General features: G+C 48.0%; 1 protein-coding gene across 1 annotated transcript in view; it reads right to left on the reverse strand.

Annotated features, from left to right (window-relative positions):
* Positions 1–16,413, reverse strand: part of LRP4 (LDL receptor related protein 4) — a 38,045-nt gene that overhangs the window by 12,628 nt on the left and 9,004 nt on the right. The window contains exons 14-31 of the mRNA XM_007082190.2: positions 15,193–15,410; positions 14,856–15,032; positions 14,359–14,481; positions 12,504–12,712; positions 12,230–12,311; positions 11,569–11,674; positions 10,012–10,213; positions 8,528–8,717; positions 8,308–8,439; positions 6,991–7,131; positions 6,560–6,646; positions 6,282–6,453; positions 5,317–5,479; positions 4,969–5,194; positions 4,315–4,618; positions 3,065–3,283; positions 2,766–2,900; positions 1,827–1,935 (exon numbers count right to left, since the gene is read on the reverse strand). Of these exons, the coding sequence (XP_007082252.2) occupies positions 1,827–1,935; positions 2,766–2,900; positions 3,065–3,283; positions 4,315–4,618; positions 4,969–5,194; positions 5,317–5,479; positions 6,282–6,453; positions 6,560–6,646; positions 6,991–7,131; positions 8,308–8,439; positions 8,528–8,717; positions 10,012–10,213; positions 11,569–11,674; positions 12,230–12,311; positions 12,504–12,712; positions 14,359–14,481; positions 14,856–15,032; positions 15,193–15,410 (2,995 nt within the window). The remainder of the gene's footprint in view (positions 1–1,826; positions 1,936–2,765; positions 2,901–3,064; positions 3,284–4,314; positions 4,619–4,968; positions 5,195–5,316; positions 5,480–6,281; positions 6,454–6,559; positions 6,647–6,990; positions 7,132–8,307; positions 8,440–8,527; positions 8,718–10,011; positions 10,214–11,568; positions 11,675–12,229; positions 12,312–12,503; positions 12,713–14,358; positions 14,482–14,855; positions 15,033–15,192; positions 15,411–16,413) is intronic.

A 16,413-nucleotide genomic window follows, 5' to 3' on the forward strand; every position in this document is an offset into this window, starting at 1 on the left:
TTCAACAGTCTGACCTCAGGTACAGCTTCTGGGCTTTGGTATGTGTACCCCCTCTGCTGAAATGCCCTGTGTCTCTTATCCAGCATGCCAACTTCTGTGTGTCCCCCATATCGCACTGTCCAGGAAATCTCCCCCAGTCCATATGGGATTCGTTCCTCCATGCTTTTCTGTGCCTTCTACAAGTGAGTTTTGGCACTCCACGGTCATTTGTTTACATGTCTGACATGTAAGATTAAGTTCTTCAAGGACAGAAATGTCTTTCATTTCCTTCTCAATTTCCAGTACTAACACTTCATCCCCAGTCAGTTGACTGAGTGGCTCAATGAATAAATGAGTTCTTGTACCTGGCAAATAGGAGTAACTTAGGGCCAGGGGGTCCTTCTAAGGTCGCTGGTCTTCTGGGCCCTTCACAAAGAGCCCTGGCCCAAATCCTCTGGTTACTTCTGGGGGAAGCTACCTTCTAAAAATGTTTATTTATTTAGGGGCCCCTGGGTGGCTCAGTTGGTTAGTGTCTGACGTCAGCTCAGGTCATGATCTCACAGTTGGTGAGTTCGAGCCCCGTGTCGAGCTCTGTGCTGACAGCTCAGAGCCTGGAGCCTGCTTCGGATTCTGTGTCTCCCTCTTTCTCTCTCAAAAATAAATAAACATTAAAAAAATTTTATTATTTTTTTTTGAGAGAGAGAGCATGAGCAGGGGAGGGGCAGAGAGAGGGAATCCCAAGCAGGCTCTGAGCTAACAGTGATGCAGAGCTCGAACCCACAAACTGTGAGATCATGACCTGAGCCGATACCAAGAGTCGGTCGCTTAACCGACTGAGCCACCCAGGTGTCCCTAGGGGAAGCTGCCTTCTAATTTAGTGATCCTGAGATTCTCAACCAGGGGTGGGGAGGGCAATGAAGGTGGTTCCCCTCCTGCTCCCAGGTATACATCAGAAACCCCAGGGGAAACTTATAGATTGAAAAACCACATTCATTATCATCCTATAGTTTTACATTTGGAGTACGGGGGTGGGGAACTTATTGTTAAGTAGAGCCAAACTTTTATTGGCTGGTAGGATATAATATACAAGACAGATAAGTGGAAGTTTGTCAAAAAAGAACAAGGGTTTTTAAATAATTGAGAATCCCTGTTGTGGCTCCAGGCTTGATAGATCTCCTCTTTCCCTTCCCTGAACTATTTTACAGGATAAGAACTCAAAAATGATAGCCAGTGATAAATAAAAAGATTAAAAATAACACACACTGAGTGCCAGATACTGTGCTGATGCTTTGTGTATATTTCAGGAGGACACTATTATTAAACTCACTTATTCTACAGGTATTAGAGAGGTTCAGTATCTTATCCAAAGTCGCAGTCATTCAATGACGCAGGCAGAGCTTGAACCCATGGAGCTGGCAGATTAGAGGTACTCAGTAAGCATGTACCAACTGGCTGGCTGCCTCAAAACTCTGGCTCTTAGCCACTGCAACCTACTGCCACTAAGCCAGCTGCCTGGACTCAGATATTGGGAACACAGCACTAGGATCAACTACGGACCCTGTTAAAATGCACATTCCTGGACCCAACCCTCATGAAGTAGATTCTTTTTATGCCAAGGCCCAGGAACCTACATTTGAGAGCCACTCCTTCAAATGCTAGAACATGGAGTGGTGTTGCAGGAGTAGCAGGCACATGGTGGCAAGGCTTCAGTGTACAGGAAATACCCCTAAAATGAGCTTCCGTAGCAGGATCGTTAAGTAGCAACTAGGGTTGAGGCTCCCAACTTGGAACCCCGAGGAAACACCCCCCGTCAAGGAGGTTTAGTTACCTCTCTCCTGAGCCAGTACCTGAGTGAGAGCAAAGGGGTGGGACACGTGGCTGACTAACACCTGCCGTAGCTTCCCATTGAGGTCAGAGCTCTCAATCCGGTCCAGATGGGCGTCCACCCAATAGATCCTGAGAAGGAAAAGTGAGAAGAAGGCTGCTCAAAATGCTTGCCAAGAAGCCCAGTCCTTCCCTGCAAGGAGCTATCTGTTCCCTCCTGAGCTAACTAGTAGGTGCTGTGAGCGGTCATAAAGCACCCTTGATGAGAGGTCATTGCAAGTCCCAATGCTGAAGAGGGGAAGCTGGGGACTCAAATGGGGGGCCAGAGCTGTGTGGGGCGGGGTAGAAAGCCTAGTGACCTCTGAAGAGCCACCCTGCAGGCTCATCTTCAGCAACCTGATCACCCTTTGGCTCCTTCCCAAGAATCTAAGCCGAAATTCTTATGAACACTCTTTAAGGAAGAGATCTTGGTCTATAAGGAGCTCATTGAGGTTATCCCAACTCTCCAGGTGACTTAGATTCCTTTCCCCTCTTCTGGGGGCAGAAAGAGAAACTGCCTCAAATCCCCTTTCACCCTCTTTTCCTGCCCTTTAGCATTTTTTATCTAGGCAAGGAGTTGCAAATTCCAATGAGCAAAGGGATCAGAAAAGCAACAATCGCAAAAAATCAGCCTCCGACAAATAAGGGGTCATGGGACGTGTGGTCCAGCCAGAGGACGTGCTCTGCTAAAGACACTCAAATCAAAAACACATAAACCACACAAGCAAAATCCATCTGAGGATTGAGGGCTATATTCAGCAACCTTTGCTCTAAAAATATGTTCCCTCATCCTTCTCACTGCTTTTTCCCTCCTCACCTACCAAGGAGCTTTCTATTTTTCTTTTGTTTTCACTATCTGAATCTCAACCATCTTCTCCTGTGCCCACCCAATTTCCAGAAAGCAATTGGGACAGGATTCCCACCTGCGGGTATCATAGTCCAGGGTAAGGCCATTGGGCCAACCCAGGTCTGTGTTGATGAGGACCTTCCGCTCAGAGCCGTCCAAGTTTGCCCGCTCAATCTTGGCAATGTGGCCCCAGTCTGTCCAGAAGAGGTACCTAAGGTACAACACTGCCATCATCACCAAGGCATGGGAAGATGGTACCAGAGGTTGACAGAATACAGGGGACACGCTGATACCATGAATACAGAGGAATCTTCCAAGGGACCCTTCATCAGGCCCTTCTTCCCTGGGTCTCTTTTCTGCTGGCCATAAACTTACCCCTTCCTGGGGAAAACGGCAATGGCCCGAGGCTCATCCAGGCTATTGTTGATCAGCACTTTGCGGCAGGAACCATCTAGCCTTGATGCCTCAATGGTATTTCGGCCCGTATCTGTCCAGTACAGATTCCTGGCCACCCAGTCTACTGCCAGCCCGTCGGTGGTCTTCAGGCCACGCCCGATCACTGTCTCCATGTTGCTGCCATTCAGATCTGCTCGCCTGAGGGAACAGCTCAGGGTTGGGTGACTGACCGGATTGACCAGAAATAGACTGAAGTCCCTTTAATCCATGTTCCCATAATTGGATCCCTACTAGAGGCTCCAGAAGGGCAGAGACCACATCTCTGTAAGTACATTCCTCAGCATCTAGAACAGTAGGTACTCAAAATATTAGCAGAATTAATGAATAAAAAATTCTTGGGAGGACAGAGTATTTCCTGGTATTAACAGTGGATGTTTGGGCCCATGTCTTACAGAAGATGGGTTAGTAATTCCCTATATACCTTAGGGATAAAGATTGCTAGGTGGTAATTATAAGAAAGGCACATTTGTCAAAACCTACCTGTACATTTTTCCATTAGCCCTACACCAGGGTGGGGGTATGTCACAAACATTTAGGGGACTTCTCTAAACTATGTATTCCCACCTGTCCCCAGCATGAGACCCTAATACACCCCTCAGAGATAACTGCAGGGAATGCCCCTATTCTTTCACGTGAGAATCTCTGTCATGGTAAACCCCTCACACTAGTGGGGGGAATCACATTCCTCAGCTATGGTGGGGTAAAAAAAAAAAATGGAAGGAATAATAAAAAGTAAAATAAAACAAAAAATATTTTTAAAACCACAAAAACACAACCTTGGAAACCATCACAAGCCTTGGCATTTGGCCAGGGCTCCTGTATTATAATACAGATACATGGTTTAGTTACATGGCCTACTCATCAATGAGTTTTAGGGGATCCTTGGAGCCCCCACAGGGCCCAATGGTGGGGTAAAGGCTCCAGGTCCCCAGCCTGATATGTCCGTTTTACATACTGGGCTTCTCTGCTAATCTGGAAACAAGCAAACAAACAAAAACGTCAAATTTAAACTCTGTTATGAGTGATAAGCAAACAAGTCAGGATCAGAACTCACTATCCAAGCTGCCAAATCACTCAGTCTATTTAGAGGTCAACAGAGACCATAACCTCACCCGGTCAGGGATCAAACACAGATCTGTGTCCTCTGGAGGTTTCAGGGATATTCCTACCTGATAACATCCAGGAATACATCTGTGTAATAGACCTTTCCATCCACACTGTCATAGTCCAGGGAGATGACATTGTTGAGCTCAGGGACGGGGACGTGCACATCTGTGTGGTCACTGGTGTCCAGCGAGATACGCCGGATGGAGCCGCGGCTGGAGAAGAGTAGGTAGGTCTCGGGAGAGGGATCACAGGTCTTCCCATCTCCCTTCAGCTGGATGCCAGTGGGGCAGGCACAGGAGAACCCCGAGGGCCGAGGCAAGCAGAGGTGGGAGCAGCCGCCATTTCTAGAGCCGCATTTGTTAAAACCTGGTGAGGCGAGAACATGAGCTTTGACACCCAGCCTGGAATACTGTGGGAATCTTACAAGGGCCCTAGTTGCCTGATTCTCTGCTGTTCTAAGTGACAGAATTTGGTACCCAACAGGGATGAGGTAGAAGAAGTCCTTTGAAGGTGTGACAGCATCATGTAGTTATAGCACCAGCCACACCCAGAAGGAACAAAGCCTGATCCAGGAAGGGGGCTTAGGTAGGTCCTTGTCTCTGAGATTCTAAAAGGATCTCTGTGCTCTGGATGTATCTCTGTCACTGAGATACCCACCCCCCCCCCACCCCCCCGGAAAGCCAGCTCTGGCTCACAGCCCTAGGGGGTTCTCTCACCCAGTGGCTGTGCCCGGTCTACGGCCTGGATGTCCATGAGGCCTGGCAGGTTGGACCTCACCAGGATGACATTGCTGCCAGTACCCTTGTCAGCACGGTGGATGCTACGGGTCTGCCAGTCAGTCCAGTAGATATAGGAGCCAAGCAGGGTGAGGCCATATGGGTGCTGCACGGGAGATACCAGCGTGTGCCGACTGGCGCCGTTCAGGTCAGCAGCCTCAATTCGCTGTAGAGGAAGGAGAGGGTGGGGGGTGGTCGTGAGTCAACTGGGAGCCCTGAGTGGAGATCCTCAACAGTCCTCTCCTGTCTTCCCAGGCTTCCGGGAAGCAACAGGAGCAGTATCCTCACCTCAGTGTGGGCATCAGCCCAGAGCAGTTGGGAACTGGCCTTGTCCACGGTCAGCCCATTGGGCCATCCTAGGTTGTTGCTGATGAGCACAGTCCGGTCTGAGCCATCCATTCCAGACCTTTCTAGCTTGGCATTCTCCCCCCAGTCTGTCCAGTACATGAACCTGGGCAAGGAAAAATACTAGCTGTTATGTCCAGAGCTCCTAAACACTGTAAGTACTGACAATTTGCCAAACACTGCAAAAAGTATTTTATGCAAAAGGTGGAGTTGTTGTTTATGGGCTTAGAGTTTCAGATTTGCAAGATGAAAAAGTTCTGAAGATCTGTTTCACCATAAGGTGAATCTACTATACTGAGCTATACACTTAAAAAATGGTTAAGGGGTGCCTGGGTGGCTCAGTCAGTTGAGCGTCCGACTTCGGCTCAGGTCATGATCTCAAGGTTCATGGGTTCGAGCCCCACGTCGGGGCTCTGTGCTGACAGCTCAGAGCCTGGAGCCTGTTCAGATTCTGTGTCTCCCTCTCTCTCCGTTCCTCCCCTGCTCTCACTTTGTCTCTCTCTCTCTCAAAAATAAAGATTAAAAAAAATTTTTTAAATGGTTAAGATGATAAATTTTATATTGTTTTTTACCACAAGTGAAAAAAAAAAAAGAACTTTCCATGTACTGCCTCACTTAAGTCTCACAAGAGCCATGGGGTATATACATTTTCATTATCCCCTCCATTTACAGGTGAGGAAACAGAGGATCAGATGTTAAAGATGCATCCTGGGTTCCTGACTCCAAGGTTGGTGCTTTTTACCTCTATATCATCCTACCACCCTGAGTCACAAGGAGTAGAACAGCCCCAGGAAGGTGGGGCACACTTGCACTTCATAGCCCACTTTCACACCTGCCAGGGCCCCAGCTGAGCCAGCTCCCAACCCCTGCCCAGAACTGCAGAGCCGGCTCTCACCCCAGGCTCTCACCCCATCTCGTGGTACAGCACAATGGCCCGGGGGCTGTCAAGGTTCTGCCACACCAGCACTTTCCTCATGGACCCATCCAAGTTGCCCACTTCAATCCGGTTGGTTCCCGTGTCTGTCCAGTACACTTTCCGGCCAATGGCATCCACTGCGAGCCCATCTGTGGTTTGCAGCCCTGCAGGAAGTCAAGAGCACACACTGGCTCCTGCCTTAAAACAGATGGGCTATTTCCCCAGCTCTGTAGCCAGACACATGGTCCCCAGGCTGGGGGCAAGGCTCACCTGTGGTGATGATGTCCTCATGCTGTGAGCCTTCCAGATCGGCACGGCTGATGCTGTGCAGTGTACTGTCTGACCAGTACACCTTTCCTGGAAAGGAAAGGCTTGGCTCAGCCCGGACCCTCACCTCTCCAATGGACACCCGCAGCGGACTCATGCTCTGAGACACCAGGGCATGTCAGAGAGCCCCATACTGCTGAGCAGAGGAAACCAAGGGAAATACGGAAATATCATGGCAGTAAAAGTTCTTGGCAGAGGTGGAAAGGAAGGCCCCAAACCATGCCTTCATTACCAAAGAGAAAGTGTTGTGGAGATGGGGGCAGGGCTGTGCCAGAGGGAACAGGGAGCCTCAGGCTCTTAGCAGGAAACAGGTGGTGGGGGAGGAAGAATTGCAGTTGCAGTAGGTAAGGGACAGAGGGCAGGGCCACACAGACCTTCCTGGGGATCCACTCCAATGGCAATGGTGTTCTTCATGGTAATGTTGATAGGTACCACCACATCGGCAAAATAAGGGATGTCCAAGGAGACCATGCGTATGTCTACTCTCCTGGCGAAGATGAGGAAACTGTTCATGCCTGCCCAGGTGGGGAGAAAAAGAAAGAGGACAGTCACCCTAGTGTAGCCAGCAAGAGGATCTGAAGCAAGGCAAACTTGAGTTCATGCCTGTCCCGGTCAGTTTCTAGTTGTGTTATCCTGGGCAAGTGATTTAAATTGTTTAAGCCTCCGCTTCCTCATCTGTAGAATGGGGATAATAGCAGGGTATCTGCAGGATTAAAAGAGATCATGCACAGGAAGCACTCAGCACTAGGCCTGACACATATCATAAATGACAACTCTTTGTTAATATGTGGAAGTGACTCCCTTTGAAGGAACTTTTACCATGAGGTTGGAAAAACTTCATGTTAAGTTAAAGAGGGCTCTCCCTATAACCTGGGAGGCCCGATTCACAGATCCTTTCTCATTCAAATTCCCAAGAAAGTTAGGTTTCAAATGCAGCCTGCCATGCAGCATCCCCTAGGGAGAAACGTCAACTGCTAACATCCAGGCGGCTACACCAGGCCCTGCTTCTGGGACCTTCCAGAAGGGTTGTCACATACCTTGTATGCTCACAAAAGCACCACCTCCAACGGAGGTACCATGACATTGGAGAGATCATATGTTTTAATATGTATTATACCAGCTATGGGCACATAGAACTAAAGTGACTTGTTCAAACCAAACCAGTATATTATGACAATTTTCCAACAGTGAAAGTGTCTGAGAACAGAGCATCTTTTTCTAATATGCATAGAGACACCATAAGAACCAATTAGACTCTGCCTATGATCCTGTCTACCTGGTCCCCTGGGCCGCTTCCTGGGCTTCTCCTTTTTTCTTTTTCTTTACGTTTATTTATTTTTGAGAGACGGAGAGAGACAGAGCATGAATGGGGGAGGAGCAAAGAGAAAGGGAGATACAGAATCAGAAGCAGGCTCCAGTTTCTGAGCTGTCAGCACAGAGCCTGATGCAGGGCTCAAATTCACGAGCTATGAGATCATGACCTGAGCCAAAGTCGGACATTTAACCAACTGAGCCACCCAGGCATCCCTGGACTTCTCCTTTTTTTGTAAAACTTCTTGGTCTCCCCCATGCCTCTCAGAGTACCAGGACCCACGGTTTCTCAGCCCAACTGGAGCCCCTCTACAGGGAAGGAACAGAGCCACTGCCCCTCCTAGAGAAGCTCTATCCAGGTCTGTGATGCTCAAACTCACCCGGTGAGCAGGTCTTGCCATCGGGCATCAGGTTGATGCCCGTGGGGCAGGTACAGCTGAAGCCACTTGGATTTGGGGACCGAAGACACAGATGGCTACAGCCACCATTTTCCATAGCACATGGCGTGGACACTGGGTAGGGAGAAGGAGGGGGAATCAATGGTGACGTCTATGGCAAAGGAGGACCAAGGAAAAGCCGGTGCGGGCAAGGGCCGCTCACCTGGGGGCCGCCGGCGGTGGAAGACATGGATGTCCATAAGGTTCTCCAAGTTCTCCTGCAGGGTCTCCCGGTCCAGTCCTGTCAGCCGGTCGGCACTCTGTATACTCTTGGTCTGCCAGTCAGTCCAATAGATGCGCTCTCCATACAGGGTCAGCCCAAAGGGGTGGGGGAGCTGGCTTCCAATCAGCACCTGCCGGGGCCCCCGCACTTGTGTCATCCCCCATCCAGGCCCGATAGCACAGAACAGTGGCCAAGAACTCAGGTGTGGAGTCAGGTTGGAGTTCTTCTACTATCATCTGCTATGTGACCTTGAGCAAGAGCTGGTTATAAAATCTCTCTGACCTTTGGTTTGCCAATCTAGGATATGACCATGACAGTGCCTGGCTCCAAGGGTTGTGTGATGATTGTAAAAGACCACGTATGATTTACATAATGTCAAAATATCTCTGCACGAGTTACTTATTAATTACAAAAGGAAAAACAGCAACTTCACAGTGGACACCACCGTAACCACGCAAAGTTAGTACCACAATAATGGAACAAGCGGACATCTGTGCCTGCTGATGAGACACACCGAGCACTCAGGACACGACTTTATTTAATGTAGTATTCCTGCCCCAAATACATAATCTGAATCTACTTACAAGGAGACATCAGACAAATTGAGGGACATTTTACAAAATAACTGGCATTTACTCTTTAAAAATACAAAGATCAAGACAGGCCTAGAAGGGACTTATTTCCTTGACTGGATGGGTTAAATAATTATGAGGAAGTGTTCCAGATTACAGGTTAAAGATACATGATTACTAAACAGTTTGATCTGGGATTGCATCCTGGCCTAAGAAAGAAAAAAGGGGGGAAAAAGCTATTAAAGGACATTATTGGGGCAATTGGTAGTGAAATTGAATATGGACCGTGAATTAGACAGTAATATGGTATCAGTGTTAAATTTCTTGATTTTGATCACTGCACCATGGTTACTAAAGACAATGTTCTTGTTCTTAGGAAATTGAAGTATTTTGGGGTCAAGGGCAGGACGTCTCCAATTTAATCTCTGATGGTTCAGAAAAATAATAATACGCATGTGTGTGTGTATAGACAGAATGGTTCAACAATTTGACTATCCTTACAACTTTTCTGTAAGTTTGAAATTATACCAATAAACAATAACAAAAAGAAAGAGAGCGATCACGGGTCTAGAATGCAATTGGTGATTAAATCGTGTTAGCTGTGATGGTTATACCATCTGTGCACTTATACCCCCAGCCCACCATCTACACAAATCCCTAGTTTCCCTTCATCATCATGCAATAATCCCCCATCCATCCCGCCTCTGTTCTGGAAGGCAGTCACAGCTTCAAAGGAACAGCAAATGCCTTAACGCTGGTCCCATTGCCCCTGGGTCCTCCCAGCTGCCAGCCAGGGAAAGCTGTCTTAGAGGTTGTCTGGGTTGTGAGGGGATGCCTTACCGCCACCCTTACCTTCCTCTTGCTGCCATCCAGACCAGCAAATTCAATGGTCTTCATGCCGGCATCTGCCCAGTAAAGCCGCTGGGACCCGTAGTCAATGGCTAATCCATTAGGCCAGGTCAGATTGGAAGAGATGATGACCTGGCGGCCCGAGGCATCCATGCCAGCTCGTTCAATCTTGGGGCTTGCACCCCAGTCAGTCCAATACATGTACCTGGGCACAGGCAAGGAAGGTCTTACCAGCCTTCTAGTTAACAACACCCAGTAGGGATTCAGGGTGCCTAGGGTTTCAGTGTTTCTGCTTGCAATAGCTGCCCCAGCCTCCTGCCTCAGCTCCCAGCCCCATCCTGGGCTCAGAGTTGTCTCTGAAAGTCTCTTATCTTCTATCACTATCGAAAGGGTCCCTGGGGTTTTAATAAAGGCAGAGCCTACGGGCTCAAGGAGTGTTTAGCAAATAAGGTCTATGTGGGAATAAAGAAAGAAGGCAAATAAGAATGGGGTATAAACAATCTTTCCTTGATTAGATGGGTTAAATAGTTATGGTATGTAAATTTAGCAGAATTCTATATAACCATTAAGAAGAACAAAGGGCATCTGGGAGGTTCAGTCAGTGAAGCATCCAACTCTTTTGATTTCAGCTCAGGTCATGGTCTCACAGTTCATGGGAAGGAGCCCCACATCGGGCTAATAGCATGGAGCCTGCTTGGGATTCTCTCTCTCCCTCTCTCTCTCTGCCCCCTCCCCTGCTCGTGCACATGCATGCTCTCTTTAAATAAATAAATAAATAAATAAATAAATAAATAAATAAATAAATAAACAAACAAACTTTGAAAAAAGACAGAACAAGATAACTCTATATTATCAAATGGAAAGATAGTCAAGATTTATAACTAAGTGAAAAAAGACAAGTTACAAAACAGTATGCCATTGCTGTAGATCCAAAATCACTACCACCACCACAAAATGTATATATGCACATAAAAGAAAATCTGGAAAAATACCCTAAACTGTTAACTGTTAGCAATGGTTACTGCTGGAAAGTGAGATTGTAGGCAATCTTCACTTCCTACAGATTTATTTACTTATTTGTTTTATTTATTTACAATGAGTTACTTTTGTAAGCAGACCAAAAAAAGAGAGAGAGAAATTTTAATTATTTAATGTTTATTTATTTCAGAGAGAGACAGACAGACAGACAGACAGACAGCGTGAGCAGGGGAGGGGCAGAGAGAGGGGGAGACGCAGAACCTGAAGCAGGCTCCAGGCTCTGAGCTGTCAGCACAGAGCCCAACGCGAGGCTCGAACCCAAAAACTGCAAGATCATGACCCAAGCCCAAATCGGACACTTAACTGACTGAGCCACCCAGGCGCTCCGAGAGGAAAAAATGTAAAAGGTTTCCTTGTCCACCGGGGAGAAAGAGTTGTCACTGCCTTCTGTGGTTTCTGTAGCTGCCCTTGCTGCCTTGGTGTGCCCATAACATCTGGCTGCTCTTGCTAACCTCCAGACTCCTCTCTAGTGCTCCTGGCTGTGGGACAGGTGGAGCTCGTCCCAAAGGAACAGGTGCTCACCCGCCCATGGGTTCCACCACGATATCCCGGGGACGATCAAGGTTCTCCCAGATGAGAACTGTCCTCATGCTGCCATCTGTGTTGGCCACTTCAATCCGGTCTGTACCTACCAAGAAATCGGGGGCAAAGATATTAACTCTATGCTTGGTCGTTCACCCGACTACCTTCCGCTCCCAGCACAGAGCCTGGCACGCAGTAAACACTCAAGAAATATTTTACGATAGATGAGCAACGGATGTTTAGTGACCTGAATTTGGAGAAGATGCTGCTCCGGGTCCAAGAACCACACTTGGAGGCGCTCTGGTATAAGGCATCCCTCTTACCTCCCACACTCACTCACCTGGCTCATCGAAAATACCTGTTTTATTAAGACAGTGATAGAACGAAAACCACAGGGCATAGTTTCCTTATCTGAAATGCCTCAAAACATTCTTGAGCACCAGCTACACAGAGGCAGGAGCTGCCATTTGATTGGCAAATGCCGAATCCTCAGCTATGAGCATCTAGCTTCAGCTCTGCAGCAGCCCCACCACTTCTGACCTACCAAGAACTTCAGGCCAAGACAAGTGGTCTAGGAGGGGCACTGGGCCCCTTGTACCTGAGACTAGAATTTTAATAAGGGGAATCCCACAGAGCCAGGCCATGGCTGCCCTATACATACCTGCATCTGTCCAGTATAGCTTGTTGGTGACCCAATCAATGGCCAGGCCTGCTGGGCTCTCCAAACTGGTATCTACCACCACCTGGACAGGAAGAAAAGCTGTATCACCAAACTTTGTTCAAGCAAAGCCAAGGACTTGTACCTCAGCTCTGGGACCCAACTGTACCAATTCTCAAGGTTGGCAAAGGTATGGGAAGCCTTTACCCAGGACAGGGTGGATTCCACCCCTCAATCTCTGCCCTCCCCAAGGGCCTGTGCCCTCGATGGGCCCTACCTCCTGTCCTGTTCCATCCCACTTGGCCCTGCTGATGGTGTCAGTGCTGACATCTGTCCAGTACACGTGGTCATCCCGGGAGTCCCAGTCAAGGGCCACAGCACTGCGCACGTCAGCCAGTGGGATGACATCGTCGGACAGGTCCTCTGTGTCGAAGCTGATCCGACGGATGTCCATCCTTCGGGCAAAAAGCAGGAACTTGTCAAGACCTGATCAAAGGCCGAAAGGGGTCTTCTTTTAATGCTCTAAATCCAGTAACAGTGACAGACACAGACGCTCACCTGTGTGACATCTGGTTCAATCACACTTCCTGGGATCTGGTGCCCTTTGTCCCCTACTCTTCACACCTCAGGTCCCCTTTGAGCCCTTGGCAGCCCATGCTGACAGACTCAGACTTTAGGATCAATGGCCTAGGAAGCAGACTCTCGCCAGGGCCCAGAAGTGCATCCTGTTTAAGCATCTGTCAGCTTCCATCTCCTTGTCTCTCCTCTTTGCTCAGCTTCTTCCGGTGCACTGGCTAGATCACCATCAGCCCCCAGCCGACCTCACGGACTTCTGTTTCTGCTTCAGGCCGCTGCTGCTCCACTCCATCTCCTAGATCCTCTCTCTTGCTCTTCTCTTCACCAACTTTAGCCAACAATGACTTCCTGCCTTGTCTCCTCTATGCTCATAGCAACTCTTTGTGATTTATGTCATTCTTAATCTCATTTTCTAGATGAGCCACCTTGAGGGTAACAGACGTCAAGTAGCTTGCCTAGCTTCCTCTCACTAGAAAGCACCAGGGCTGGGACTTGAACTCAGGTTAACTCCAGAGAAGGAGCTCTGGACACTCCCCTACACAGCTTCTTCCTGGCTGGCTCTGTTCTGTCCCTTGCTCCATTCTGGTCTGAGTATTTCCCACTATGCATTTCTGCCTGGAAAGGCACTTCCTGCCTAACTTCACCAAGTGTCTTCTTTTAAGCTCTGGGAGGGAAACCCTTAAGGGGGAGCTCCTGGGGAAACCTCATGCGCCTCTCTGAGACAATATGGAAAAAGCTGGGCACTTAGAAGAATTGAAGGAAAGTAGGTTCTCAGTCAACGAGTGTTGAACAAATAGTCCTTGTTACTCTGCATAGTTTCCCTGATCTCACTTTCTGGAAATGACCCAGACCCCAAGAGAAATTTGATTTTAATCAGGAATAAGAGGGCCAGTGGGTGCACAGCAGTAAATAAGAGCAGCTGCTGACATACGAGGAACTACCCTCAGCCCCTTGGTAGTCATGTCATATGCCTGGATCACTCCTCTCTGGATTATTCTTAGGAAAAGTCACCTGTGACTCTGAGCTAGACAGGGCTACCGTCTCAAAGCAATGACCCTGCAGCAGTTCAGTGGAAGCCAAAATAGTTCAGGGAGCGACTGGGGTGTCCCATTATCTTTCACTCATTAAACACATATTTATCCAGCATCTACATATGCAGAGTATCACCAGAGGTCCTAATCTCGGCTCTGTTGTTCAGGGGCTGAAAGTAAGTCTTTAACAGGGTGAGGCTAAAGGTTAAAAAAAAAAATAGAAACCCCTGCTTTCTAGAAGGGCCTGGAACCTTCTTGCGACCTATAGATAAAGCATCCTACCTGGTGGAATGATACACGAGCCTGGTTGCAGGCATTCATACTTGACTGGGTAGTACCACTGAGCCCCCAGGCCTCAGCTTTGATATAAGAGCTATCAGCCTCTTAAGTTCTTCCTCTCCAGGGGCTACCTGAGGAGGCTGGCTCTTCCCCATGACAGGAAATCCCTCAGACTCCTATCTCTTGTTCCTTCCGCCCACCATCACAAGGCACATCCATTGAGGCAGGTGTCCCAGACCCACTTACTCTGGGCACAGGCGTGGCTGCTGATCTTGCGGAAGCCAGTGGGACAGGCACAAGTATAGTTCTGGCCACTGGGAAGACACAGATGAGTGCAGCCTCCATTGTTGTCCCCACAGCGGTTTTTCCCTGTTCAAAGAGCCCAGAGCAAAAGGGTCAGGAAAGAGTTGCAGAGTCCATCCCAAGGCTAGTGAGTAGGAGTTTAGCTAGGGTGTGAGCTCTCTGGAGGGAGAAACTATGTCTTATTTTTTATAGCTGCCCCAGCTGCAAGCACAGTGAATACCTGACATAGGAGATATCCTATAAATGTTTGCATGAATTAAATGACAGTGAAGCAGATTTTCAGGAGTATCGATGTTGTACCCTAAATGTCCAGCAGAGGGAGAAATTAGCCCATATCAATGCCAACCTCAAATTTCCCTGCCAGAAACCATGGCAACTGTGACAGGTGCAGGGAAGGTTCTCAGAGGCACCAGAGGTTTACCAGGTGGGTAGTTTTTTACCTGCAGGCTGGCGCTGGGGGTGCAAAGTGTGGATGTCCATGGGGAAATGGAGTTTGTTGCGAATAATCTCCTGGTTCTTCCCAGTAAACTTGTTAGCACTGTTGATGCTCTTGGTGTGCCAGTCTGTCCAGTACAGGCTGTCTTCAAACACGGTGATGGCAAAGGGGTGGGGGAGGCCTGGGGAAAGTCCAGAAGGACTTCAGTCCAGACATATCCTGCCATGGGCTCTGGGCCCAGGCCTGGCAACTGCACAAATCTCACCCTCTGCCAAGGCTTCTAGGGGCTGGGACTGGGGAAGGAGGATGAGAGATGGAGGAGAGTGCAGAAAGGGCCTCACCCTGGCTAATGACAGCCTTGCGATGACTCCCGTCCAGATTGGCCCTCTCGATGACATGGTGCTTAGCATCCACCCAGTACATACGATGCCCGGCATAGTCAATGGTGAGGCCATTGGGCCAGAAGAGATGAGTGTCGGCAATGATGCGGCGTCCAGAGCCATCCATGCTGGAGGCCTCGATGCGGGGGGTGTTGCCCCAGTCTGTCCAGTAAATGGTACTAGGAAGAGGGAAAGGACATTGAGAGACAGGCAGCAGAACGCATGTAGTAACAAGGATAACAATCAGACTGAGGTCTTTTATCCATTTAACCCAGGGGACCCCAACTGGTAGGTGACACATTCTGTTTAGTCCACAGAGTGTTTTTTCAATGTTTGAATTTAAATGTCTCTAGCAGGGCATTTATTCATTTAACCTTTTTTTTTTTTTTTTTTTTTTTTTGGTAGTACCTGCAGGGCTCTATCTTAGGGAGTAGGAGTATAGCAATGAACAAAAGAGACAAAAATCCCAACCCTTGTGGAATTAACAATATATTATATTATTAGTTAGGACAGATACTTTTTTCTTTTTCACAATCTCTATCACTGCCTTTTGTATTTTACACACACACACACTCACACTCACACAGGGTTTTTAAAACAGCTGACTTAGAGGACACGGCCCTCAATTGACTGCATTGAATTTTTATAAACCAGAAGAACTTCAATTTAAGGAGACTTTTTTTCTAATAATAAAAATTACCATTAATTTTTATAACTCAGCTCAATCCTATGAACTAATAATAAAAATACTAAAACTTACCACTATCTAAGTATATTATGCCATTTAAAATACATCTTATTTGGGGCGCCTGGGTGGCTAAGTCGGTTAGGCGTCCAACTTCGGCTCAGGTCGTGATCGCATAGTTGGTGAGTTCAAGCCCCGTGTTAGGCTCTGTGCTGACAGCTCAGAGCCTGGAGCCTGCTTTGGATTCTGTGTCTCCCTGTCTCTCTGCCTCTCCCCTGCTCGTGCTCTGTCTTTGTCTCTGTCTCTCATAAATAAACATTTAAAAAAAATTAAAATGCATCTCATTTGGGGGGTGAAATGGGTGAAGGGGGTCAAAAGGTATAAACTTCTAGTTATATAATAAGTAAGTCATGGGGATGTAATGTACAGGATGGTGACTATGGTTAATAATACAATATTGTATTACCAGAAAGTTGCTGAGAGTAGATCTTAAATGT

This window comes from Panthera tigris, chromosome D1, assembly GCF_018350195.1.
Source record: "Panthera tigris isolate Pti1 chromosome D1, P.tigris_Pti1_mat1.1, whole genome shotgun sequence".
Classification (NCBI taxonomy): Eukaryota; Metazoa; Chordata; class Mammalia; order Carnivora; family Felidae; genus Panthera; species Panthera tigris.